We start from the raw sequence: 27911 nt of genomic DNA, 5'->3' as shown, positions 1-27911 counted from the left end.
GTTTAGTTCCTGTTCCTTTAAAGTTTAAATTCCTGTTCAAAGGGGGCTCTTTTTTGTGTGTAGTAAATGTGGTAAGATTAACTATAACAAAGGCAGATTTATCATTTATTTTGGTTATTAATACTTTTTTAAATTTATATTATTTCCAAGGCAACACATTTATTTTTAAGTTTTAGTGAAAAAGAAGATAATACCTTAGAAAATCCCCAATGGTTGTGAACCATTTTAGTGTTTGGATTGAGAAAAGTACACCCATTCTGAAGGAGATGAACATTTTGTCCTTTTGATTTCGGTGAGATCCATGACTGTGCTGCTATTAAGTGACCCGGCTACATTGGTGCTAATCTTCATCTTTTTACACCGCCAACAGCAGTTGTACCAAGTCATGACAAAATTAAGAGAAATATTTGTACAACTATCATTTTAATTGCAAGAGAGGAAACAAATGTAGCAGCATACAAACCACAACACAGCTCTATGGTAACGCAACATAACAGCATGCCGATAAAGGGAACCGTCATGACAGCTCAAATCTGATACATCTTGGTTGCATCAGCGCCAAAATTAACCCATATTTGTAACCAACTAGTGAATTCAAAACCTTGTATTCAAAACCTTGGATGTATCATGACTTTCAAAGGCCAAACATAAATGCCTTTTTTGTCAACAAAAACTTTTAAGGTGGCGTCACATTTGTTGGCCTGTTAAGGAAGTCGGATGCCATTTGCCTTACAGTGCTCAGGGGCAGAGTGCAGAGATCACTTTGGTAAACGTCCCACAGTTCCTTCAAAGCACCCACAATACACCGCTTCGAAGCGCCCGGGTGGAAATGCATCAGTTCGGCCATTAGGGTGTCGAACGCGACCATGGTGCCATAGTGCTGAGGCACAAATGTTGCCCTAGGCATGGGTATGTTGCTGACCTCCAAGCGCTTCTGGACACAAAGCATAGGCTGGGTGGTGAACTTTCACCAGCATTCATTTCTTAGCAGTCTAATTGGAAATGAAACATGAGATGTATTCACATTACCCAGCATACATTTACTAAAATCATTCTTAAAAGTAAAGATCTTGATTTGCGGACACTATATAAAGGTCTGGGCCTGTAGATAATTAAAGCAATGGGAGTGGACTCACCTCCGTCAAATTGTTGGCTATGTTGGGAACATCAAGTCCAGAATCCATTTCATCTTCCTTGGCCAATTCTATGTTAACAAGATTAGGGATAGACTGATTATCAGCCAGGCCAATTGTCGGTGCCAATATTTGGCATTTTGACAAATATCAGCATCAGTCTTTATACGAATCTGAAGGCCGATATAACTGGTGGCTCACAGAGGTGAATGCTTCCGAATGTAGTGAATTTTGGGTTTTCATCAGGATTTGTAAGATGTTCACAGACAGTTTTTACTTGTCGAAAATAAATTTTGAACATGTTCAGACAATTTTTTAATGTCTACGAAGATCTTCTGAAACCTTTTACAAACCCCGTAGAAAACCCCAAATTAGCTACATTCGCGTGTAGTGAAATATAGGTAACTTTTTATTCATGTATTTATTTAAAGGCACTGTCCAACGTTTTGATTCAGAAATAAACACTTCTTAAATACAGGATGTTTAAACATGAACTACTTCTCAATCTACACCTTAATTAATGTGTGGTGGTGATTTTGTCCTCAACCCTCCCCTCCCCAGTCTGTATTTTGACATTTTGTGTTTGTTTTGCCAGCAACGCGATGTTCAGAGTCTACAGACAGTTGTTCACTCTCCAGTATAGCAAGCCCTTTGAGCATTTATTCCATATCCTTGATATCAGACGGTAGTGTTTCCTAACTAGTGCAGTCTTTCGTCAGAACTAGGTGGACATTCAGCCATACTAGTTCTGCGCTTTGTCGTACTACTTGTACAAAAACACTGACATGTCACCCATTTTCTGCAACTTGTGCCACTTTAGTCTAACTAGTGCTGACACAAGTCTAACTAGTGACACATATAAGCATGCATGTAGTGCTAAACTCACAGCTCATCAGCTTTTTTATGCACTAGTTGCCCACTGGACCAAACAAGTAATGTTCAAAGTCTTACTAGTTAACTAGTAAGGCACAAAAGCTCTAACATGTTTACTAGTTGACCGTGAATTATTCTAACATGTTAACTAGTTACCTCTGATTTGCTGCACTAGCTTACTAGTGAGAGCTGAAATACCTACTTGTTAACTAGTGAATGACAAAACACTGACATGTTAGTGAAAGCCTCTTAAAGTCTACATATTGAACTAGTGACACTCAAACGTTACTAGTTAACTAGTGATGCCCAAAATTTCCACAAGTTACACTAGAGAGACATTTTGACTGAACTAGTTCAACTAGTTAGGTCCAAAATGTTCACTAGAACTAGTGGATGCCAACATGCTCATTAGTCAACTAGTTTTACAGTCTTTTGAATTTGCTAGGTAGCTATGATGCCCAAATGTTCACTAGTAGAACGACGAAAACCAAATTGCTCACTAGTGGCACTAGTTACGCTAAATGCTAATCATTTACTGCCCCTTGTATCTATTCAAAATCAATACAGTGCAGTCACTTACCACTTTATATGCTATACTAAATAAAAAGGAATCCAGTGCAACAGTTCTGAAATAAATTTGCCCTTCTTGAAGATTTGAATTGTCATTTGTTGTTAAATCTGTTCAAACTGCTGGTGGTAGGAAATGTATCATGATTGGCTGATTGGCTGTCCGAAGTCACGCAGCTCTTGCCTGGTGCATCCTGGGTAATAAAAGCGGAGTAAGAACTTGTCTGGATGAGTAAGTGTTCAAAGTGCTTCCCGGCAAGCACTTTGTATATTTATTCCTTAAAGTGTCCACTATATCAAAGATATTAAGCATGTCAACATGCACACAAGGATGTCAACATGCACACCGAGCTTGATATCCGTGATATCAAGCCCAGCGTGCCCACTAGTAGTCTAGTAGACACATTACATTGACCTTACAAGTTAACAAGTACGCTTACATTGAGCATACATGTTAACAAGTAAGCTTACATGTTAACATGTAAGCTTACATTGAGCGTACATGTTAACATGTAAGCTTACATTAAGTGTACAATTAAGCTTACATGTTAACAAGTAAGCTTACATTAAGAGTACTGTTAACCAGTAAGCGTACATTGAGTGTACATGTTAACAAGTAAGCCCAAAAATGACATCACTAGTTTGTGTCTCTTTTGACACCACTATAGTGTCCATTTTTCAGCCCACTGGTCACTCTCTGTCTATGCACTGTATATTGGACTGTATCTATACAGTGCAAAAGTACTAAGTATAGCCACAATGCTTATTGAGTTTAGTGGTGGGGGAGAGATGAATTAAGCATGTGTTGTTGTTTTTTTTGTTCGTTTGTTTGTTTTTTGTAAATACAGTTTATTTTCTTTCAAGTTATTGCGGTCAAGGCCCTTAAGGGTTAAGGCTTCAAGACATCTAATTTAAATATCGACCAATCAGAGTTCTTGTCCCGCCTGCTTCATTTGCATGCAGTCCACTAGTGAATGTGTTGGCGTTTGAGTCGCATTAGAGACGTCTATGGTCTATTGCATTTTGCATGTTGACGTGTAAGGACCGAATGCCCACTGATATCAAAAGTTTTTTTCTTACCTTAGTGGTTCACTTGTAAGATTTAAAATTGATTACTAGTTAACTAGGAAGGCATAGAATGTCCACTAGTTACACTAGTTAGGATCTTCCCAACCTTACTAGCTGACTAGTGAGGTACAAAATGTGATCTAGTGAACTAGTAAATGCAAATATACCCACTTGTGGCACTAGTTGGGCTCGTTTTGACCTCACTTGTTAACTAGTGAATCACTTGGTTTCTCTCTTGCAAGCTAGTTGCATCCAGACTGAGTCACTAGTTAACTAGTGACACTGATGTTTATTTAACTAGTTAACTAGTAGTGGAAGGCATTTTCTTTCACAAGTCAGACCAAGAAATCAACTTGTACAAGATTTGACAGAACACGTTAGACATTTTTCCTACATGTTGGGCATGTCTTAACTAGTGGACCCTTTATGTAGCACTGGTAAGCAACTGTGCCCAACTAGTATAACAAATATCTAACATGTAATGAATTTTGTTGCACTAGGTAATGTTTCTAGTATAATAGGCGTCATTTACATCATACTAGTTTAACAATTTTTTTTACTAGTTGACATGTGCGCACAACTAGTGAACTTGCGAAGTGTTGTAACTGGCAAACATGTCGACTAGTGAAATGTAATTATTTTCACTGGTTAACTAGTTGTGTGTACATGCCAGCTAGTGAGCAATTGTGTCAAACTTGCACAGTCAAAGTCTGTACAAGTTCAGTCTTGAGGCCGACACATGAGACAAAATACCTTCTACTAATAAACTAGTGATAAGAAAATCTTTCACTAGTTTACTAGGTACTCACTCTGTACCCAGATAGTTTACTTGTAGGAAAACACGTGTTTCACTAGTTAACAAGCGGCATCTTAATGAGCCCAACTAGTGGATATCTCTGCATTTACTAGTTAACTAGTGAACATTTTTAGCCTCACTAGTTAACTTGTAAGGTCCAAAGAGATGCAAGTAGTTTTGTAGTCTGGGTTTCTGCATTCACTAGTTAACGTGTAACCGCAATAAGCATCCACTTGTGAACGAGCTCCAATTTTTCAGGACAACTTGTAAACTAGTGTAAAACATGCAATTAAAGGGGGTAGGATAATGACAAAATCGAAATCTTGATTGGTGTATTTTAACTGCAGAGCCAATAGGAATCCTGGATGCACGTTGGCCCCACCTCCTCATTAATTTTTTGGGTGAAACTAGTTTACTAGTGAGCATGTTGGCATCCACTAGTTCTACTAGTGAACACTTTGGACCTCACTAGTTCAACTAGTTCAGTCAAAATGTCTCACTAGTGTAACTAGTGGATATTTGGGGCATTAACTAGTAAAACATTTGCGTGTCACTAGTTCAACATGTAGACTTCAAGAGCCGTCCACTAGTTAACTTGTGTTTTGTCTTTCACTAGTTAACTAGTGGGTGTTTCAGCTCTCACAATCTAACTAGTACAAAGAAATCATAGGACACATGTCATTAGTGAGAAGAATTCACGTTTGACTAATTAACACATTGCTGAAAATGAGTGACTAGTCAGAGTTTCTGTGCAGCTAGTATGACAAAGTGCATAACCAGTGTAGCTAATTGTCCAACTAGTGTTGACAAAAACTGAACGAGTGAGAAACACTACTGTCTGATATCAAGGATATGGAATAAATGCTCAAAGGCCTTGCCATACTCCAGCCAATTGCAGAGCGGGGGGTAGGGGGGGCGTGTCACTGTAGGGAGATGGGATGTTGAGTTGAGTGACTCCAGTGAAAAAAATAAAGTATACCACAACAAAACGTGGAGTGAATAATGCACGGTCGAAAACGAGAGTAAATCTTGGCTTGGCATTTACCCGCTTCCGAGCTCTGAAGGAGCGGCTTGAATTGAAGAGTGACGCAGAGTTGGCCTGCTTGCTATTCGATAGGCAAGTGCCAAACAGAAAAGAAAAAGTTAGCTTGCTGATTTGGCGACATGCTAGGTTAAGTCACATTGACAAGGGTAACTCGGCAATATAGAACGAGGGTCAAACTTTTTTTCAATATCCTTATATTTACACCTGGCAATAAGTGAAGCTAAGCCAAATGGCTGTAGCAACCTTTGGGAGCGGGTTGCGGGTTGGGTAGTTTCCGACGCTCTGGACGGGCATTGAAGGAATCACAGACAGTTTTTTTTTCGAAGCTACGCACGCTATTGGCTGTTGTGTTGTGGTAGTTAAGCCTGCTGTTTTGTTCTTGAAAACTGTTAGCTCCACACTTGTTTATTATTTATTATTTTACCATTGTTACAAGGCAAATGTCGTTTTGAACTATTATCCCTGTTGGTGATCGCCGGTGCACAGTCTGGGATCAGCAATGTGACCATTTGCAAGATACCTCGTCACTTACTCTCGCAGCTTGCTTGGCTGAGTGCGGTCAGAGGCAGGGGGCGTGAACGTTGAGCTCGTATGGGTTGAACCATGGGAGGGGTCCATTTTGAATTGTTTGTTTACAAACAGAAATGGTTTGATTACAAAGAGAAATGGTTTGATTACAAACAGAAATGGTAAAAACTCCGGACAGTGCCTTTAAATTTCCACTGTATAAAAGATGATGCTGACCATACCCTACACATTTTATTTAAAAATAATTAAATAAAATAAAAATTATATATATATATATTATATATTTACAATATAGAAAACTGTAGGGAGCTATTTACATCGGTCACTATTAATAATGATATGACAGGAAATGCATCAAGGTGGTATTTATTAGTAACTGTGTGGCATCATACTGTATATCTTACCATTTGTCATCTCCTTTGACTGTTCTTTCACCTCAGCAGGTATTGAAGCTGGATAAAGGTCTTCCTCAGCGTCGTACCACACCTCGCCCGTGTTCAGCTCTTTGCATGCACCTGTTGTTCATGGGCACGGACACATCATGATCACTCAAACAACCAGAGGCTTTGAAATAAGTATGCTTTTCTCTTTTTTTCCTCCATTCATCTAAGGAGCTAATTTGTCTGTGGCTTCATGCCCCTACACAAAGCATGGCACAGAACCCCTACGATGCACATAAATACAAATGGACAATGTTTTCCATCGCCAGGCCTGGAGGTCGGGCTCGATGGACAGTGCCTAATGGCCAGGCCTGCACCCGTGGGACCCGGCCATGCACAGGCCATGATCTTCAACTGATGCTGGAGCAATCAACAGCTCAGTATGAAGTGGTTGGGATGAGAATCATTACCTCCAAATCTGAGACCATGGCTCTCAGTTGGAAAAGGGTGGCGAGTTCTCTCTCCGGGTCAGAGATGAGACCCTGCGCCAAGTGGAGGACATTCTTGGAAAAGAAAGAAAAGAGTGGTGCAGCATCTGCAGTGATGCAGACTCTGCATTGGTTTGCTATGGTGAAGAAAGACCTGAGCCGAAAGGCAAAGCTCTTGTTTTATAGATCGAGCTACTTTGCCACCCTCTAAAGAACAAAATCACGGCCAAAAATGACCGAAATTTCTGCCGCAGGGTGCCCGAGCTCTCCCTTAAAGATAGTGTGAGAAGCTTGGTACGCACTCGATGACGTCGCAATGCGTTTCCCTGACGGACGATGGTACATCTGAACACCGCAAGAACAAGAACAATCTTCTTCTGTTCTACTGCCTTGTCACTAAGTGTAGAAGGTAATCCAATGCAGTCAAACAACATTGACCGTGTCAAATGTTATTTTAGTCTGTGCTGCGAGCCGCTAAAAATTAATGGCTGTAATATGGAAATTGCGAATCATTTGGAACAAGAATCGAAAGAAGGAACTGGAATCATTCAAATTCAAACCTATGCCCAACCCTACTCCTGCTCCTGGATGCCTCCCTGGTGAGGAGTTCTGGGCATGCCCCTATGGGAGGAGGCCCCAGGGACCACCGAGGACATGGAGAGACTGTCTCGCATGTGGCTTCACGCCTCAAGATCCTTTCAGAAATGCTGGATAAAGTAGAAGAGGGAACTCTGGGCTTCCCTGCTAAAGCTGATACCCAACCCTGAATAAGCAGAGAACAATGGATGGATGGTTGACATACTTGATTGGTTTTCTTCAGCAGTGTTTACGTTAAAGGTGGCACTTCTTTCCCAGGAGACAAAAATGCTGGTGTTCGTGGACTTGCCGCAGTCCATCCTGGGATTTCTCTGAGCATCCTAGGAATGTCAAACATTGTTAATGACAAACATTTAAATGAGGCCTTCCAACAGCACTCAGCTTACCTGGCTGCACTCTAATGTTCTTTCTTGTCGTGTTTTCTCCCACCAATACACATCAGACCTTCTTTAAATTAAAAATGAAAATGTTAAGCGTCTAAGGAATGAAAGGCATGTATGAAAATGCTCACAGATGCTAACGCGAATAGCATTAACTAGCACAACTTATTTTCACTTAACATGACCGTCAAGAATGTTGAAATGTTAACATAAAACGTATCCTATACAGTTAATACAGGTTTTGTCTGCAATGAGAGCAACTTGGAGGTCAGCAAGTGTGTCATGATGAAACATATTGCATGTTCCAATTTTCAAGTTCCACTCACTGCCCATTAAAAGGAAACATTCTTACAGTTGACCACTGCTGCAGTACTGTTGGAACATATAGTACTGCTGGGCCAGCACACTTGGCTTCGCCATCTCAGCAAGTCCGACACAGTCGCATTGCTTTCCGTCCTGCTGATTCAGACTGGACAAAAAGACCATCAATCAAAAATTAAAGTAAAATAATATCAAGTCAGTCCAAAAAACAGTTATGATTTGATACCTCTTCTCTTTTTTCTTTCTCACTTTATGGGCCACCTTAAGTTTGCTAAATTCCTGAAATAGAAAAAAGTACACATATTATCAGTGTAAATCGTTACCGCCGCCAAACAAGAAAAAAAAAGTGCAAAAAAAAAGGCACGTAACCAGTTTTCATGAAACGTTGCAGTGTTTTGTATTAACAAATAAAACTTTAGTTCAAATCCAGATAAATGAGCAGATTGAGAAAGTTGTTTCACATTTTGCTGTTGCTGTCCTCACACAATTTCAAATAAATGGAGCTGTGATGAAAAAAATGGCAATAACTATGCAATTTAACTGCTGCCTACTACGCCTAGGGAATATAGTGGAACTAACCTCAAGGAATTATTTATTCCTTATTTCCATTAAAAAAAAGTTTTAGAGGTGTAGTGAGGCTAAACATAAGATAGGCATAGATAGAAAAAGGGTTCGCCACAGTGAAGAATCCAAACGAGAGATTTTGTTTTAGGACGTCACGTCACATCTTATACATGTTGAAGTGTTCAAAAGCACAAACGCAACGACACTTGCTTGTCTCCAAATAGTTTTCACTCATTAAACTCTTATTTTAAGTTACCGAACTAACCTGTCTGTCGTGCCCTCAACTCTTGTCGTTAAGCGAGATGGATTCTTTATATCAGGCAAGGCAGACTTATTTTGAAGTATCTTTCAGCCCGTTTAGCGATGAAGCTTCTATATTAGGTAGACTTAACTGGGAGTATCTTTTGTATTCTTTCCGTCTCCCTCCAAGCATTCTATGAAGACAAACGAATCGCTCTGCCTCTGCTACTTGCAGTAGAGCTGAGTACTAGCAGAGAAGTCGTGTCTGTGTGTGTGCATGTGTGCAGCTCATTTGTTACTAACTGCACCACTAATAAATAGAGAAAAAAACAACGTAACATTGTACAATATAAAACTAAGCTAATTACTGTTACATAGTAAGATATTTTCACATGTTGATTATTTTGTAGCTTTGTGACCTTTAAAATGTGTTTAAATGTCGATCTTTTTCGCCTGATACCCGATCAGCTGAAAAAGCAGATCAAATAAGGACATCCGGAAAAAAACAAACAGATTTTATGCAAATGAAATTGGAAAATGTACAGCTTTAATTGTTCACAAACTTCTGATATCTGTCCCATGTTAATAAGTTGCTTGAATTTAACTGACCTGTGCAGCATAGTCCAGATCAGACATGCTCAGCTCAGTAAGCACACTCTTGTCGACTGTGAGCAGCTCTTTGGTTTGGGTGAAGGCTGACGAGTGCTCGGTGAATGGTGTGCCCACCATGATGCCACAAGAAGCAACACAAGGCACCGTGGAGGTGCACTTGTCTGTAGTGTTGATCTTTTGCTCTATTATGCAGGCTTTGCCGCTGGATGCAGCTGCTTCACTAACAAAGTGAGTCTGTCTGCCATGTAGCTTGGACTGGAGCTCCATTTCGACTTGCTGACATTCAGACCTGAAATGTAAAACAATGGGGACTTTATGAAACTAGAAATGCAAAGGAGAAAAAAAAGTCACTACAAAATTAAATATTGCAGCTGTTGTTTGGTGAGAGTTCACTCACTGTAAATTGCCGGCATCAGCTGAATTGTCCCATCTGTCAGGTGCCACTGACATCTGGCTGATCAGTGGAGGTTTTCCTTGTGGATAACATCCACCTTGCTCCAAGTCCATAGTGAAACCAGGCAGATCCTGCACAACAACACTTGCACTGGACTGTGCTAGTCGTGATCCCTGCTGTGAAGACACAGAATTAATTACACTATAGTATATTGCTGTGAAAAAGTATTTCCCCCAGTCTCTAGTTATATATATTTTTTTGCAGTTTCCACAAAAAAAATTTTAATATCATCAACTGTAAAATGAAAAAACTATTTCTTGTTTTTTTATTTGTACCTTGTAATTCATGGACTTGGTAAAAAATCTAAACTCTTAAAATTATGTTACCTACAATAAGTTATTTCTAGGAAATATTCAGAAAATGTTCATGGTAGAGAAGGTAATTATAATTTACGAGGGAAACAGAAGGATCATACTCTCGTTACTAGATGTAGAAGAAGCATGTTCATCTCAGTTTGTGGGCTAAAGATTTCTAATGGTCTTGATGTAGAAATGAAAAAAATGTAATAATATTAAGGAATTCAAAAGCAGCTATAAAATATCATTCATGAATGTATGTGGGGCTGGAAAGCAGATTTTGTTTATATGGGTGTGGGACAAGTGGCTCAGAAAAATTTATGGATATTTTCTTGAGATGTGGCGATTTATTCATTTCAAGTCATTTTCTATTTATTTTGTTATAGATGGTAATTTATTATTTATAGGTTTCCAAGAAAATACAATACACAAATACACTTTATAGGTAATAATTTGGATTGTAAGATGGGGCAGGACAAGATAAGCTTCTACTTCTTTCTGCGCCTTCTCAAACGTAACACTTTGTGTAGAGCATCTTTGTTAACTTGTGTTGTACTTGTTTTATTTTGATTGTTTGAGATAAAGATGAAAGCAAATCACTCTTCCTTGCAGAATTGCTTTAAATCGGCAAAGGAGTTTTTTTTTTAACCTCCCTTATATGCCACCACATTTCAATCAGATTGAAGTCTGGATTTTAATTAGGCCACTGCGAAACTTTCATTTTATTTTTTTCTATGCCAGTCCAAAGTTGACTCGCTGATGTGTCTTTGGATCACTTTCCTGCTGCAGAACCTAAGTGTACTGAGGATTGAGGTCTTGAATGTATGGCTGAGTATTTCTCCCTCAGAATTTTCAGGTAAACTAGAATTCATGGTCCGATCAATTACAGCAAGTTGTCCAGGCCCTTAAAGAGAAAGTAAACCCAAGCATTTTCTTTAGGATACTATGTTCGGTGCAGCCCCTCTAGTCTGCACATGGTGTATTGGGTTAGTGGAGTTTGAATTAATCAGCAAAATGCACCCGTTTTTAGCCATTTCAGGGGGCGGCCACTTGCTGTCGATTGAAAATTACAAATGAAAATCAGTTGTTCAGGGATTAGGTAAAGGACCAATCACGGCTCTTCTTATAAACATCACTTGACCGATTGGTCGTTACTGAGTCCTGTGCAACTGTGCTTTTTGAGATTTTTGTTTTTGTTGTTGCAAACTTCATTTCTTCATGTCACACTGATTCACTTAAAGTAATTTCTTGACTGAACAGGTCTGGAGATCACCAGGCCTGGATGTGGTTAGTGAAAATGAACTCAACTTTACAATTTTTTTTTAATTACTTAATTATTTAATGGTGATGTAATGCTGTAGTTTTTCCACACAGGGTCAGGTAGCTATAGTTTTCTTTTCCTTAGTACATAAGATCCCCATCTAAAAACTGCGTTTCATGTTTACTCGGTTTATCTTTTTCTGATATTTGTATTTGTTTGACGATCTTAAACGAAAGATACCCCAAAACAAATTGAGAAGGCAAACACTTTTTTCACGTCATTGTCTATTCACAACATGGGAATTGATTGTCAAAATTTCTAGTTGTATGCATACTTGTTGCTCACTCAGGTGAAGCGTTGGTCTCTCCGTTTCGGGTCTGTTGTAGGAGGTATGGAAGCGGTGTTGCATGCAACAAGCAGTGTACGGCCAGTCTTTTTGGACAAAATTTTCCCCAAACCTTGTAGGGGACGTTTGCAATAATACCTGAGGCACTTCTAGCAAAAAGAATATGAGATATAAAATACATAAAACCACTCTTCTTTATATTAGAAGCCAAGACACACAATGGACATTTTCAAACATTAAAATTTCTAACGTCAAACAGTATTAATTCTCAATATGCTTGCTGAATTCAGTTTTGAATCTTTGCTATTCACTAAATGCCAAGTCAACTATTTGATTAATCTTATCATTTTTATCGCCAAATCTGCTCCTTGCTCCAAGCCATATGCATGTATGCATCTATGATGGAAACGAGGTTGTCATATAAAATGCTATAAACTACTGTAACTCCAGGCCTTGAATGCGAGTACTGTAAATGAGGTGGTTGTTTGGCTTGTTGCTTCTGAAATTACCTGCAATGGTAGTCAATTAAAAAACAAGCAGTTCAGACACACACAGGGAAGGTAGGTTAACTTACGTGTCGAACCAGGCAGTTGGATCAATATTTTTATTCCAGGGTGTCTGCAGAAAATCGAAAAATTCTTCATCTATGAAAAACCAAACACATTTGCTTGTTGTCAGTTGCATTACATGTGTACTATACATCAAACACATGGCGCTACATTAGGTACACCATACACCTGCATCGTTCAGCCTTTAATAGGTAAAAACATAAAGAGATAGTCCAAAGTTTTTCACTCAGAAATAAACACTAGATAAACACTAGATGTATACACATTAAATCAGTCACAATCAACACCTCTGGGCTTCTCTTGTGTGGTGGTGATTTTGTCGACCTGTATTTTGCCATTTTGGTGTGCTTCGCCATAAGCGGGACGTTTCTGGGCGAAAGTCAATGTTTACCCCTCCAGCCAATCACAGAGCAGAGGGCGTGGCACTGTAGTAAGGCAGCCTTTTGCGTACAAGCAGAGTGGCTTTAAGTGAACTGAATCTTTAGAATCAGTTCATTAAAAAGAACCGTTCAAAAGATTTGTTCATCGAATCGTTCGTCTTCGCAGTTTTTTTTCCAGTGTGGCAGACAGCGAAAAAAAGAGGAAGTATGCCATTACAAAACGTGCAGCGGTTAATTCACGTTGGAAAACAAGAGTGAATATTGGCTTGGCATTTACCCGCTTCGGAGCCAAAGGGGCACCTTGGGCTGAAGAGCGATGCAGAGTTGGCCTGCTTGTAAGGTAAGTGCCAAACACAGAAAATGTTAGCTTGCTAATTCAGCAACATGCTAGGCTGCCAAGTCACACTGACAAGGGTAACTCAGCAATATAGAACGAGGGTCAAACATATTTACACCATGCAATAGGTGAAGCTAAGCCAATAGGTGTATGCCATTTTCTTTTTTTTTCTCTTCTTTTTTTTTGGGGGGGGGGGGCATGGGAGGAATCCATTTTGAATGGTTTGTTTTCAAAAAAAAAAAGAGCACAACTTTAGACCATGCCTTTAAGGGACAGGCATAATAATCAACTGACTTGGAAGTTATATCAGTTGCACAAAACTGAGTGTTGATTGTGTCTTGAAGTCAAATGGAATAAATATATCCAAAATATCCACTCAGTCAACGTCATTAAATAACTTCAAAATCAAACTCAAAATATGTTTACTAAGGAAAAGTCACTAAACCATAATGGCCATTGGCCCAATAGAGTTGTGATAATAGATACATCCCCATCCCTAATCAATTGTTAACTTACCTTATCTAACTAATCACATATTAGAATGCCCCTTAGAGCACTCAGAGATGAGATGGAACCTCATTACAATGTGCAGGCGTACTTGCGATACTATACAACATTGACACTCTTTTTTGAGAAGACAATTCAATCTTCCCTTTAAATTGGTAACAGTGTTCCTAAATGAAGCAAAACTTACCGTCTACGAACTGTCTGTATTCAGGTGGCAAACTCAAGCGCCAACTAGTTAACATGGGGTCACTTAAAGAAATGTTAGAATGAGCCAAAATAAAATCATAGAGTGACCTGGACGACAAAAGACAAATACATTTTGTAGGCGCCATAGCATGTCACGTGTTGTGTGTGTGCGTGTGGTTGCTGTGATGCGTGGGTGTTGGGGTCACATGACAGGTGATGTATGCGGGTAGCTTCAAATAAACGCGCTTCCCGGTAGTACGTGTGATTGAGTCGACCTTAGAAGCCATATTTTTTGTTGATCGCATGATGACACAAACGCATGGCACTTGAAATGTTGATCCGCATGGCATTGCTCCACCATTCAAGTTGTGAGTGATCGTGAAAGGCTGATTAAACTAAACAAAGAGCATTCAAGACTCGTGCCTCTTTTGACAAGCCAACGTTGCGACACAGCGCGTCAGCAAGTACAGGACCCACCGTCTCTCTCTCGGAAGCGACTAGAAAGCTTGGAGTCGCTGCACATTAAGAGGGTCAAAATATAAGCAATGTTGTCAATATTCATAAATGTTCATACACCTGCAAAAAGAACGTTTTTCTCCGTTTTAAAGACGCATCGTGAGCATTCAAGTAAACGCTTAGTGATTTCAACGAAGACACATTTCACGAACATTAAATTGTTCTTATTGCGTGAAATTCAACCAGACACTTACGTAGCCTTGTTGGCATTAGCCTGTCTGTGGTAAAATGGAGGTACGTACGCTTGAAACATCTCTATGATTCGACGTAGGCCAGTAAGGACGGCAGGTCAAAGTTAGCGGATAGCACGGCCAGTCCGGTTGAAAGTAAGACATGAACTTAATCTTACTCGATTAATAATTGGAACTATAATAATTAAATGTCATTGAAGTCAGGAAAAAAAATAGCAACCTTGTTTTGACTGATTCAAAATAAACTAATGTGCGTCTTGCTAGCTAGCTTGTCAGTGCCACTACCTTAAAAAAAGATCGACAGACAAGAGCCAAATAATACTCCAAGTTAATAACAAATATCAAATAATTTAGAGCACCTGGAGTAAGCTTGCAGGAGCGAGTTGGAGGGGAGCTACAACTGCTGACGACTGACGGCAGCTATCATCTTGTAAACTTGTAAACTAAAAATTAATGTCGACTAGTCAGTCACTAGTTCACCTGATATCTCCCCCGCAAAAAGTTACTTCCAACGAATTCTATAGACAAATTATTTGTATAGAAATGTCATCGCCGGATGTTATGCACTTCAAAATATTTCCAATACAATAATAATAATTAAATAATACAATAGACTTCATGGAAACGTTCATATTGTAGTGATTGTAAAGGGGAAAACGTACATTCTAGTAATTTATGGCCGTGTTTAATAATTCTTCAAATTTGAATTATTCATTACATCAAGTCTGTGACATATTATTTGATATCACCACCCGTTCAGTTTGTGCTTTAATACAGTAGCCTACAGCTGTTCAGATGATTTTACAGATCCTGGCAGAATTTGTAAAATATTGGATTTTTTTTGTGGAAAACTTCTTTTTTGGATAGTGGTCAGGTGACGCCATTTGTTATCACATAACTGTGTGACATCCAAACCTCCCTAATAATTTTTTTTCCACATACCCTTGAATTAGTGGTGTAGTGGTCCCTGGAGAAGTAGGTATAGTCTCTATTTATTTATTTATTTATTTATTTATATAAGTAGTCCAGAAAAACGTTTTAGAAATGGTGACATGTAAGAATTAAAAATCTGTCATTTGTACTTGCTCACAATAACACAATTATCATGGCTTGTTAAGAACAGTTTGGTAACACAAGCAGCCAGAAATAATATAAAATGTATTTATCATGAGCCAAACATAAAGTATACAGTATGTCATAAACCAAATAACAATATTTAGTGAACAATGAAACAAAAATTGTGAATGGCTAGGCGGATTTAGAAGTGGGTGTACTCAATACTGACTGAAAAAGAAGTGGGTATACTCTGTATACCTGCATATACCCTGGACTACACCACTGCCTTGAATGTACTGTAAACAAACTGTTTTTTGAAGTTTGAATGGCTATTAAGAGTAAGTTTGAACACTTGTGACTTAAAAAAAAAGTTAATTAGTGTATTCAGTAATGTGACCTTAGCACATTTCTTCCAGGGCTGCACAGATTTTTCCAGAGCCAAGGGGAAATCAAAATAACTGTCAAACGACCTGCAAGAAAAGGTGGTTGAACTTTATTGATCAGGAAAAGGATTTATCACTTATGTTTTCTTAGGGAATTAAACATATCGTTGCTGCTATATGAAAAACACTTATGTCCATTTATTTTTTTTTTTTTACATTTTTATGTTTTTGAGATGAAACTCAATGTAGACATCCCAAGAACGTAAAAATGGACATAAGTGTTTTTCATATAGCAGCGACGATATTTTGCAATTGCTTCTAGGGTGTGTAAACTTTGGAGCACAACTGTATGTGTATGGAATTTGGAAACAATTCATTATTAATTTGGTTACAAATTATTAATTGTGTTATTTTTCAAATCTTTTTTTAGATTAAGATTGTGTATCTAAAATGTTTTTCCCACCACATTTTTTAAATAAAAGTTATTATGTTACCATGTCAACAACTTTAAAATGGCATTTCCCCACCCTTCCCCACACACCAAAAAAGGCTGCGAAGCACCACCACAGCACCAAGAAGATAGCAGAGTGTTATGTAACAATGTCAAAAAGGATACAAATGAATGGAACACTTTCTTATGAAGCTAAAAGGGACTGTATGGCTGGATAAATTAACCATGCGTTTGAATCATTTGTATTCGTATCTGCTTTTAATGACTATCGTATGAGAGCTCCACCAGAGGGTAGCAGTGGCCCATATTCTAAATATGAAAACAAGTCAGTGGGCGGTGTGTATTTGTGACAAACCAGTTATGTCACCGTTTGGAACGCTGGTCTCAATGATAATGAGGACTGTGTAAACACAAAGTATGGAACAAATTATGTGAACACATTTTTGCTCCATTTGAACAAGCAAACTCCACATTTCCCTGTAGATGTAGGCCCGAAAGAGCACTTTGAATGGACTTTACAGTGGGAGGTGTGTGTTTTTGTGTTGACACAGTGAGAGCCTGAAGATTCAGAGTTTAAACTGCATTAACGCTGCTGTTTCTCATACATGGATCAATAATCCATGAAGAAGCGGCCTACGGCCATGTGGCCTGATATATGTCCACTTAACGTGAAGGCCCAGCTCTGTGTCAAGTGCTCTGTAACTGCATATATATCGATCTGAAGTCTTGTTTATGTTGCGATTGTTAGATACGTTCGGAGCCATCATCCCGCCGATGCCTTGGCAGGTCAACGACGTTTGGAACGGATCAAGAGTGTTATATTCGGCCAGTGGACTAATTGTGATGTCGGGAATGATGGAAGGGGAATGAGGAAGCCCACAAAGCAAGGCGGAGAGTTTACTTTTTGTCATGCCATGAATATTTTGCCCGAGTCCATGACACCCACACATTACAGCCAAAATGATCAAAAGAGGCATTCGAATGCCCCCAATCCAATCCCAAATTCTTCTCTTCGCTTTTACTACCAGCTAGCTTTTTGTCCTATTTTCCTATGATCAATTGTAGCTCAGTGTATGAACAAATAACAGTGTAACAACAGGGCTTGCAACCCCTAAAATATTATTTTATGGGATAAATACTAACTACCAAGACTTCAGCAACACAATTCCCTGTCAAGCTATAAATTACAGTATTCAGATGAAGAACCCCATGACATCCTGAAGATAGCAATGAATGTTTTTGACATGTAAATGACCAATTACAAAATCGGGCCCACTTGAGTGGCTACAAGTTTGGTTTAATTTAATCTACATATTTACTCATACAATGTTTCTCAAGGAGAGTAGGTGATAATCATTCACATCAAAAATGGATTGTACAAAAAAACGTGACTCATAACATAACATGACAGCCAAGTCAAGCTTCCAGCGATAATGGATGGAGAGGGTGTGGGGGTTAAGATCATAAAGAAACACACCAGCACAACAGGCAATGAAGCATAGAATGTTTATTTGACCCAGTACACATGATAAACTCAGCTGTGTAAGGAGCACAATGTCAGAGGGGGTGCAACAGAAGCCTATACAAGTGTGATCTGTCCCTGTGTATCCCGTAACGTGGCCTTATCCGGAACTCTGGCCTTTTGCATGCCTCCTGACGACCTGGTCATACAGAACAGCCTGCTGTGAGTCTTCATGAGATTTTGTTTCTTAAAAAAAAACAAAAAAAACATTGCCAGAGCTATACAGCGGATACATTATTTAAAAAAACAAAACAACAAAAACATCAAGAACTGGACTGCAGGCTTATAGCAAAAATATATACTTTATATAAGTTTTAACGTTGCCCTCATTCCAAATAAAATACAGAAACATACAAATGTTCGTCCAAAGACACTAAAGTGATATGTTGGCGGACGCAGTCTTGACTGATTATATCATGCAGTCACCTTTACTGTCATCTTGGAGAAGGTGTCAGAAAGTTATTTGTTTTATTATTATTTTCCGCATGCAATTTGCGATGCAACCAAATCCGCGCATCAGGTACTGTTTGACAACAGCAAAGTAAAAAAACACACACACACAAAAAAGAAAAGTAAAACAAAAACACAAAAAACAAGCTACTTGACCATTTATAAAAGGGTCTCTGTGGGAGAATTTTGTACTTGCATATGCATCCCTTTTGAAATAGATGAGTGCTAATTAGTTCAAAAATTGAACAATACAGCACAGACTTGTACCAAGGTTTGCAGTCTCCAAAGAGGGTGGTAGCAGATACAATCTCTTACGGGTAGGACAATGAAAGAACAACATTTACACAAGCGAGCAGCCAAACCAATTAGCCTGTAATACTCTAGCTTTAAAGTCCCAAAAAAGTGGCAATAAAAAAAATCGTATCTACAGAAATTGAGATTGTTAGTTGAAAATAGGGTTGTTGGACAATCTATTTATGCAATTCACAGCCCTTTCACTCATGTTTTAACTCAGGCGCAGAAGCGTGAAAGCAGCTTCCAGTAGGCAACTCTATAACAGCGCTGCATTTAGTAAGTCTTATTACATTTTAGATTTATCTTGTTTGCTTATGAAAATCACATTGTCACAAAATAAAAATCACAAACTCTGCTCTTGTCGTTCCAGATACAAGAAATGTACTCTTCTTTGAGGTCTTGAGGCTTTGCATCTTTCCACCGCAAAAGAAGGCGCCAGAGTTTGAGTCATCAGTCTCACGACCCTCTCCAGTATGTCACAACTTTTACACTTGTCCATTGTTTGTGGCAGATCAATTTCTTTACATGAGATCCACAACGGCTCCTCTTTGCCTCTGAATAAAAAAATCATCAAGAGCCTTGGGTAGTGTTTTTGCATTTTTGTGTGGTGGTTCAGTAGCTGCAACCGTCAGGGAAGGGCAAGCCAGCAACACAATGATCTCCGCTGTCCAGTAGGAAGGGAGCGTTTTCCTCGTAGTGGGTGAGGGGCACTGTGTCTTCGTCCAGGCCCGGCAGGCTGTCCAGGTCAGCTTTCAGGTTAGGCCTCTGGTTGTCAGGGAAGGCCATGGAGAAGAGGGCCTCGGGGTCGCACACAAACTTGTACACGTACCGTTCACCAGCCACCTGAGCAGCACAATTCAGTAGAAAACATTTGACTCAGACCTTTTCAAATGTACTTTTTAAAACAGATGCACATTGCAAACAAAAAGGATGGAAGGAAAGAGAAGGGGTAACGTGCCTTTACCTTCTGCATGATGCCCTTCTCGTAGTAGTAACGCAGAGAGCGGCTCAGCTTGTCGTAGTTCATGGCCGGTCTGTTCTTCTGGATGCCCCAGCGGCGAGCCACCTTAACAAGAGGAAGGTTACAAACTCATCTGTAATGCCCATAACGGAAAAGCAGCTGCGGCCAAGCCACTTACCTCCTCTGGCTCAATGAGCTTGAACTCCATTCCCCGACCTGTCCAGGCGATAAAGTGTCCGTTGGCCGGGTCGTCTAGCAAAGTGACAAGGAACTGCCAGAGTTGCAGGGAGCCACGGCGCTGGTACGGTGGTCCGTCTCGATAGATGGAAGGCTCCTGCTTAACTTTACCTGCATGCGGGACAGGAGAAGGAAAAAAATTGAGAGTGGGAAAAAATTATAATAAAGCAAGCCGGGCAGTTTTGCACTTCACCACGGTCACAGTGTGGTGAGACATTCCTGCCAGATGGCAAGTATGAAGTAGACTAGCTATTCATTGTACTTCTTGGAAGAGTAGAAGAATTCAGAAAATGTAGAGGAAAAAATCATGTAAAAAAAAAAATCTCACCTTCTAATCTTTCAGGTACAACACAGGTATCGTCGAAATAGAGTTGAGGATCTCTGTCGAAGGAGAAACCTGAAGTCAAAAAGGTTTATTATCAGTACGACATATTGTGGCTAGTAAACTTTGGAGGACCAAAACTCCCAAAAAGACTAAATAAATAAGAAAATAAAAACTGATGTAAAAATATAACTCAAAAATTATTTATTTTTTTAAAATATAAATTTCTACTTATATATATATATAATATAAGTAGAAATAAATACAAAAATTAAAAACAAGATTCAAAAATGAAAATAAATGTCGCACTAAATATCAATCAATGAAAAAAAATGCTCTGGTCTCACATTTATTTATTTCATGCTGCAGATGCTCGGTTAGATCGAAATGTTATTCAAATGAAGGGGCGGTCTTAAGCGTGTCTTGGGTTGGGCTCCGCCGTTGCAAACTTCCATTTTTTTTTTGGTATTTAATTTTTGAATTATATTTTTTATATCAGTTTTTAATTTTCACTTTTATTTATTTATGTATTTATTTAGTCATTTATTAAATACATTTTGGCAGTTTTGGTCCTCCATGGTAAACATGTAACAAAGTGTAGTTTGTCGCTAGCATGTACTATCCTACTTCTCCCTGACCGGTCACTTAAAATGCCGCTGACCTCTACTCATTCACGCGTGCTGATCCCTCTATGGCTCAATAAATCCCGCACGGCTCAGGGGATACAAATACCTCACGGACGAAACATTTCCTAACTCACGAGAGCGAGAGAGAGAAAACAACAACTTACTTTCGTGGTTATTTTGGTAGTAGCTCCCCGCTGTCCCAAAGGATGAGTGGCAGTTGGGCACTTCTGCAAAACAAAGACATTGGGCATGTAATTTTAGACCACAGACATCCCAGCCTTTGGTGTCATCTCAAATGTGCGCCACATCAAAGTCTACCTCACAGCTGATCAATGTATTTTTGGACAACGCATATAAAGATACACAGTTTTAAATAGCGTCTTTGATTTGTGTGATTGGCTTCATGTTGATAAATATCAGTAATGATGGATGGATCAGTGGCTGCTACCAGTCACATTAAGCTGCAACTTCAACTGCCTCCCACCCACGCACGCATTTCTCAGAGCGGACTAAAACCCAGATCAGAGCTGTACCGCACGACCCACTCCAGCCCTCGTACGCCCACCAAGCCTCTAAACTGGATTAGTGCTGTGGCTGCTGTGTTAAATCTCAATGATAATCAAGTTACAAGCGGCCGTCCCCCGGGTGTTTGGGCCTGGCTTCCGCTCGTCTCTGCATACCAACCACGATGCAATTGTTCATTATTCTGTGTCCCATCAACTGGTAAGATTGACAGAAATCAACCATGCATGATTAGACTACGCAGGAAGTCGGTGTAACAAAAGACAGACATGTTAAATATCCGGTTTTACTGGTATGGTCCCTGCCAAGATCCCAAACATGGCCATCCTCTGCCAATCTCGAGATGATAGCAGTCTGTGACGTAGGTAAGGCCATAAGAAGCTAAGAGGATTTGTCATTACATCACAGCCAGGCCAGCCGGTCATCCACTGTACAGAAAAGGAGAGTATGTGACGTCGTTGGGGTTTTTCCTCCCCCAAAGTTTGAGCGTTTCAGGAAAAGCGGATGTTAATGCGGCAGAGCATAACAGCTGGGTGTGTGGGTGTTAGAAGGACAACAGTCAGGCGCTTGTTTGATTTATACCATGTGACCAAACAGTGAGTCTCTTTCATCGAGGCTCACAGGTTTCCCCACCCCCAGAAGGTGGGCTGACAAATGTTGGGCTTCGTCTTTTACAATGAAGTGAAGACATTTTAAGCCTTTTGTGATCAACTCGCCGTACCTTGCAGGCCACAAAGTCCTTTGAGGACTCTGGCCTCGATCTATTCCAGGTAGGCTCAGTGAGGAGCTTCTTGCCACCTGGCTGGGTGACCCATTTACTTTTTGCCCTTAGAGGCTTAGGCTGAGCTGAAAGACCCACTTTTACTTTACTGGCATGACTCGCGAGGAATGATCAGATTAAACTCAGAAAGTGCAAGTGTGAAAGGGAGTACCTGTGCACCCATGCCGCCATTACACGCTAAAACTTGCATTCATGTGTCAGCAGTCTTGTACAAACACGGCCAGGCGCATTCCTAGCCCTGAGCCAACTGTGGACTATCTGGCTCAATGGGCGAATATGACGTGTCACTCACCGGAATCGAAGCAGAAATCGCGGGGTTCCTGCTTGATGGCCATCGGGTGGAACGCAGTCTGGCGCGGTGGAGCTGGCGGTCCTACGCTGGGAACTCCCTGCTCGGTGTATCTCGGGTCAATGAGTTCTTGTTTGAAGCCATGTGGGGGTATGGCCACCAGTGGTTCGGACATTTGCCGGTGGTATAGTGGTCGGCCCTCATGTGGCCGACCATTGTTATTAGCCAGCTGGGACAGGAAGTGGGGCCTCCCTTGACTCTCAGATGGGGGAAAAGGTAGAGATGGCTCTGACATCTGCCTCTGGAACCTAAAGATGGTAGGAGAAAGTAACGTCACAAATCATCACACATCATTTACTCACATAAACGTAGAAATAAGTTATATTTTAAATATTAGCATGCTTCCAAAGACGTATTTATATGTTTTTTATGTTGTTTTTTTATGCTAGTGCATACAGAAGGTTTTGATGCAGCCTCTGAACTGAATAGAATGCATGAAGCAATGGTAGTTATTACAAAAACGGCCAACAGGTGGCAGCAGAGTATAAGACATCAACCAGGGACATGTTGCAAAAAGCTCTTTCCCCCCCACTGTTTTAAACAGATCTGTGAATGAAACGTAGCTATATTCTAATGCTAATTGCTGCACAACGGAAACAGATAGAAATATACTTTTTTTTCCTGATGAAAGAAGAGACTCTAATCTTTATTTTGGTAGGTTCCATGTTTTTATAGCAATAGAGCACAATGTTCTGTGGGGCTTGCAAAAAACAGCCAGAAGTGAAGGGGATTGCTTCAGTGAAAATGGCTGGGAGTGAATGAGTTAAGAATACAACAACTGAAAGAATGTCATTCCAGTCAAGCATACTGTTTGAGAAAACTTCACACCTGTAGCCTGATTTTAAGTCGTAATGGACAATGTCAAGGTTAAGGCTACACAGTGATGAGATTAATTGGGACTGCCTTTGGTAACGGTGGCAAAAAAAACAATAGGACATAAGAAGTGATTATCAGCCGGTCAGTAAATGATGGGCTCTGCCCAGGCTGTGGTGGAACTGCTTACCTGTGCTCTGGCGTAAAGTTATGGGCATCCTGGCCGATTAGTGCACACGGCACGGCGAATGGCGGGCTGTGGACTGAGAGTGGCGGCTGGTTTCGCGGGCCTGCACTCTGTGTGATGGGCTGTTGCTGCTGCGGGACATGTACCGGCCGTGATCCAGGGTTTAAATTGACTACATTGGTGCGAGGGGGGGGTGTAGGCTCGTTGTGGGGGTGTGCTCCAGCGGTGCTAGCGGAACCACATGGAGACACCGGTGTGGAGGGAGGGGTTAATGGTTTGAAACCAGGAGTGGACTTCCTGTCGCAGGCACTGAGTGTCAAAAGGAAAGCGTCAATCAGAGAGGCATTCTCCTTCTTCATAAAATATCTTCAGTTATTTTGTACCTGTAGCTGTAAAGGCACTTCTCTCCGTAGGGCATGGGACTCCTGTCCTGGTGGCAGGGGGACAGCTCTTTGGAGGGATTCAGCTCACGTTTGATCTTGGTCGGTGGCGGTCCATGAAACATCACTGGACGGAAGCAGACACACGACAAATTTGACTACCATCAGAAAAAGTCCAGACACCATCTACGTAATTGGAGCCATAGGCACAAGTGCAACAGTTATCTTAATCATATTTAGCACATCATGTGGACAAATCGTATTGGGTATTGCCTCATCTGTCCAAAGCCACTTAGCAGTTATTTATCCTCCATCCATGCCCCACTCTTTGTGTAGCTGGGGTGATTTAAACGGCACTATATGCGCAAAACCCCATCAAACTTCACGTCTGATTCCCATTAGGACAGACACAATCCCAATAGCCATGAATCAGTGTAGCTGCAACCTAATGGCGGTGAATGATTTTCTTCCCTGACTGCTGCTGTAACCATTAGACCAGAGACGCAGCCCTCTGCATACCGGCTGCAGTTACCAGGGCGCCACATGATGGGCGAGAAGAAACTAGATCCGGGAGAGGAGAGGGCGTCAGATGACGAGGCCGTTGATGGATTGTGGCCGAGCAAACAACCAACGTGTGGTCCCTTGTGTGTGCACACTCTGAAGCCTAATGTTGTGGAAAAGATTTTCTTTTGCACTCAACAGCGCAAAATGGTTGATGCTACTTTGGTGTACCTTTTATATGCTCCAATTGCATTCTGTATGGACCAATTTATTGCGACGTCTGCTGTTCTACCAATGGCAAGTAAACAAGGACAGAAACCAGAATGCCATTCTCCTGATAAGACCTGACCTCCTTGCATGCTATGCTGTTGCCATCTGCAGCTCCCCAGAGATGGTTTGAAGAGCCTTCTTCCTTGTCCAAAGTGTCCTGGTTAGAGGCATAACTTATTCAGGGAGGTCTACATGGCTGAGAGCTTTTGTATTTGTTATGTAGACAATCTGTGATTCACCAGATCAGTCTCATTGTAATCGCCTATCTTGCAATCTGGCCTTGAATAGGTGCGAGAGAGAACGCCTGCAGCCTGGCAACTGCAGCCACCGCCAGAAACTCATCTCACACTCACACACTGCAAACTCTCTTTACTGACACAGCTATGAATATTCCCACGCTGCACTTCTGATTCTTACATCATGCTACAAGGCTGAAGCGGCACACTATCCCAAATTGACAAAAGGGAACTTCAGTCGCAACCAACAGGATACCTTTCAAGACAGGGGTGCTGCACACACACATTTTTGGAAATCAGGGTAGAGGGGGTAAAAGACCGCCCTATCCGCTGGAATCTGGTCTGTTCCGGCAGCGAGGCCCGAGTGCGGGAAAGTGTGAAATCAGATTAGGAGCTTGGCTCATGTGATGCCCCATGCCAATCGGCTGATTAAACTCAAAATGGTTGAGAGGGAGAGGCGGACAAGAGAGCGCGCACAAGCCCAAAGTGGACTTCTGAGGACAAAGGATGGCGTTTGTCCTTGACGGGATTAAGACGTTTTAATAAACAACGGGTGACCCAGACTTCAGGTCAGGGAAAGTTTGTAGCAAATACTCTTAAAGAAGCATACCCCGATGCTCCACAACTAAACTAAGTCGAGGACTTTAGGTAGTAATGCTTAAAACATCCCAATTAGAAGGCAGTTTAGGCGGCCTCGGAGGACACGGACAACAACAACATGAATGAGTACTCACAGCTATCTGACTGAAAGTCTGGGACGAACTGCTCATCATCTGGCACCTGGGCTGTGGGGACAAAGGATAGCAAAAAGTTAAAACATGGCGGAAATGAACACAAACAGACACCTTAGGAAAAACTCAAACAGTAACCAATCACCATCTATTAACAAAAAAAAAACTGTCTGAGTCAGTATCTTGTCACAGGCAGGACTTTGGACACCTCCTTGTTGCAAAACACCAAAACGTAAAAGTAGTTCACACTCAAGTTAATGTTCCACCTCAAAACTCCAAGTCAGCATTTATCCAGAAACAAAACACCGGAACCACAAGATTCTAAGAATGTAAAACAAGTGGAACTCACCTTCTGCAATCCAGATGTCCTGAAGCTGACTGAGATCTTGGAAGAGTTCTATCCAATAGATTACAAATATATTAGTATTCTCTTAATTGATTTTAATCTTTATTACAACCTAAACCACGCACCTTCTGTGTCCTGGGCGAGCTCAGTGTCCACAAACTTCCTCTTCCTGTCACTGAAGATCCTGCTGTGTTCCTCGACATGAGACTGTTACGGACAGAACATTGGGAAAGGGTACTTTAACGGCAGTCCGATGACATCGGAGTACTGGCGTATCTGCCAGTCAAATGATGGATTGTGGTTCATCCCATGTATGATGCTCGTGATGTGTGCCACTTACATTGGGCGGGACCATGAACGGGACCTGCTGGTCGTAGAAGCCGTCCATGTTCAGTTTCGGGTTTCCTGAGGGAGGGGGGATGTTCACACTAAAGGGGTGGTACTTTCTGGATCACTAGAAGACACAAAAGCAACACATAAACATGTACGTCCACCGTGTTTGCCATGCTGCAACAAACAAGCAGCTTTTTGAGATTTGAGTCGTGCCAGGCAAGAGGAAGTCGCACAACGTAAACACGCATAATGCAGTTACATAAGCCGGACTCATTGACTGAGATGGCAAACGCTTTCCTGTATAATCAGTTTGCACATCTTGAATAAAACATCATGAAAGGTTGTTGTTGGTCAAAAAGGGAAGGAGGCCAGCCCTTGAACCGAGCATCAACAGTCAGCAAGGACACATAAAAAGTTGTATTTGTACAACAATAGGCAGCAGTGGCCTCCATTCTCACATCTCTCTGTGGACCTAGAGATATGACTCACTCTATCTCTCGTTAATGGATGACGAATAAAGAATAGCTGAAGGCAATTACTGCAGACGCTGAGCAGATAGCACTTAGAACATGAGTGTGTGTATGTGTGGCACCATGTTCATGTCACACAAGTCAACATTTAACAATTTTAAAAGCCCCCACATAGATATTTACCAGAAAACCAGGTGTATACTTCACTTGCAGATGAAATTATTTTTCAATAGAACAACTAAATAATGTTTTTCAAATGATGCAGCAGGAGCAAATTAGATTAATCGGCTGAGAACAGGTTTCTAAATATGCTGGGAGATTTCCATGGCCGCGGAGTAGCGCCATCCCTGGCTGGGCATTAAAAACAAAAGGCAGTCGCTGTACGCAACATGACTGAGAACGTTAAAAACAAGTGGTTACTCAACACAACAGCCACTGTGTGGATTTTCTGTACAAATTGCACAACACGATGTAGGCGGAACAAACTTTTGTTAACTTTTTAGCTTCGGGTGGTGGGGTTGTCACCCAATGTACCCCTTTTACTCTTACCCGCCCTTCCCCCACCCTTCGTCACCTTGTTTTTCTCAATGAAGTGAAACTTGATACTCGATCCGCGTGGAAACGCGCAGGAGGAGGGGAACCCCCCCCCCCCCCATTCATAAAAAAAGGGGGGAAAAAAATCACAAACAATCCGCCTCTCTGGCGATAAGAGATAACGCAAATAGCGCAACGCACGGATGCTTTTATTCTAAAATTTCGATTCATTTATTCATGGCGCACTTAAAAAAGTGCTAGTGAAAAAGTAAATACATTTTGCTAAAATGGCGTTGCACTCTTTTTTTGCCTCACACATTTGGCCGTTTCGAGAAAAATAAAATAACTTGTCCAGCAAAGTACACATGAAGCTTACCTCGACTGGGTTCGTATGTTTCCTCTTGAGCAAGAGAATGCGGTAAATACGTCCACAGAAGCGAGAAAAAGGAAAGACGAACGAGTAGCTAACGGTGTAGCCGCACGCTCGGATTGATGTGACCGTCTCCACTCACAAAACTTGA

The 27911-nt window shown here is 40.9% G+C and overlaps 2 protein-coding genes and 1 long non-coding RNA gene across 15 annotated transcripts; 1 reads left to right on the top strand and 2 right to left on the bottom strand.

Annotated features, from left to right (window-relative positions):
* Positions 1-404: 404 nt before the first annotated feature.
* Positions 405-15142, bottom strand: rbm44 (RNA binding motif protein 44). 12 transcript variants are annotated; one of them, XM_077579165.1, is made up of 12 exons: positions 14995-15142; positions 12524-12593; positions 11938-12098; positions 9990-10162; positions 9590-9881; positions 8403-8455; positions 8208-8324; positions 7862-7922; positions 7681-7795; positions 6415-6525; positions 1137-1204; positions 405-934 (listed from the first exon to the last, which is right to left on the bottom strand). In XM_077579165.1, exons 2-12 carry the CDS (start codon positions 12591-12593, stop codon positions 677-679), a joined length of 1479 nt encoding a protein of 492 aa, XP_077435291.1. In that variant the 5' UTR covers positions 14995-15142; the 3' UTR covers positions 405-676. The 12 variants fall into 12 exon arrangements, with proteins under 12 accessions (XP_077435291.1, XP_077435294.1, XP_077435289.1 ...); XM_077579168.1 differs by having other exon boundaries at positions 11938-12095; XM_077579163.1 differs by lacking the exon at positions 14995-15142 and adding an exon at positions 14687-14969 and having other exon boundaries at positions 405-931.
* LOC144060047 (uncharacterized) lies at positions 14501-18845 on the top strand. The gene is made up of 3 exons (XR_013295836.1): positions 14501-14770; positions 16108-16173; positions 17274-18845. It is a non-coding gene; the product is annotated as an uncharacterized LOC144060047 (long non-coding RNA).
* etv5a (ETS variant transcription factor 5a) lies at positions 18018-27911 on the bottom strand. 2 transcript variants are annotated; one of them, XM_077579158.1, is made up of 13 exons: positions 27767-27911; positions 26394-26507; positions 26179-26260; positions 26057-26104; positions 25711-25761; positions 23973-24096; positions 23593-23898; positions 22533-22837; positions 21102-21164; positions 20318-20386; positions 19931-20100; positions 19750-19857; positions 18018-19634 (listed from the first exon to the last, which is right to left on the bottom strand). In XM_077579158.1, exons 2-13 carry the CDS (start codon positions 26439-26441, stop codon positions 19404-19406), a joined length of 1605 nt encoding a protein of 534 aa, XP_077435284.1. In that variant the 5' UTR covers positions 26442-26507; positions 27767-27911; the 3' UTR covers positions 18018-19403. The 2 variants fall into 2 exon arrangements, with proteins under 2 accessions (XP_077435284.1, XP_077435285.1); XM_077579159.1 differs by having other exon boundaries at positions 19756-19857.

Source organism: Vanacampus margaritifer, chromosome 11 (genome assembly GCF_051991255.1).
Source record: "Vanacampus margaritifer isolate UIUO_Vmar chromosome 11, RoL_Vmar_1.0, whole genome shotgun sequence".
NCBI lineage: Eukaryota > Metazoa > Chordata > Actinopteri > Syngnathiformes > Syngnathidae > Vanacampus > Vanacampus margaritifer.
Note: the sequence above shows the minus strand (reverse complement) of the source record. Positions and strands in the feature narration are given on the sequence as shown.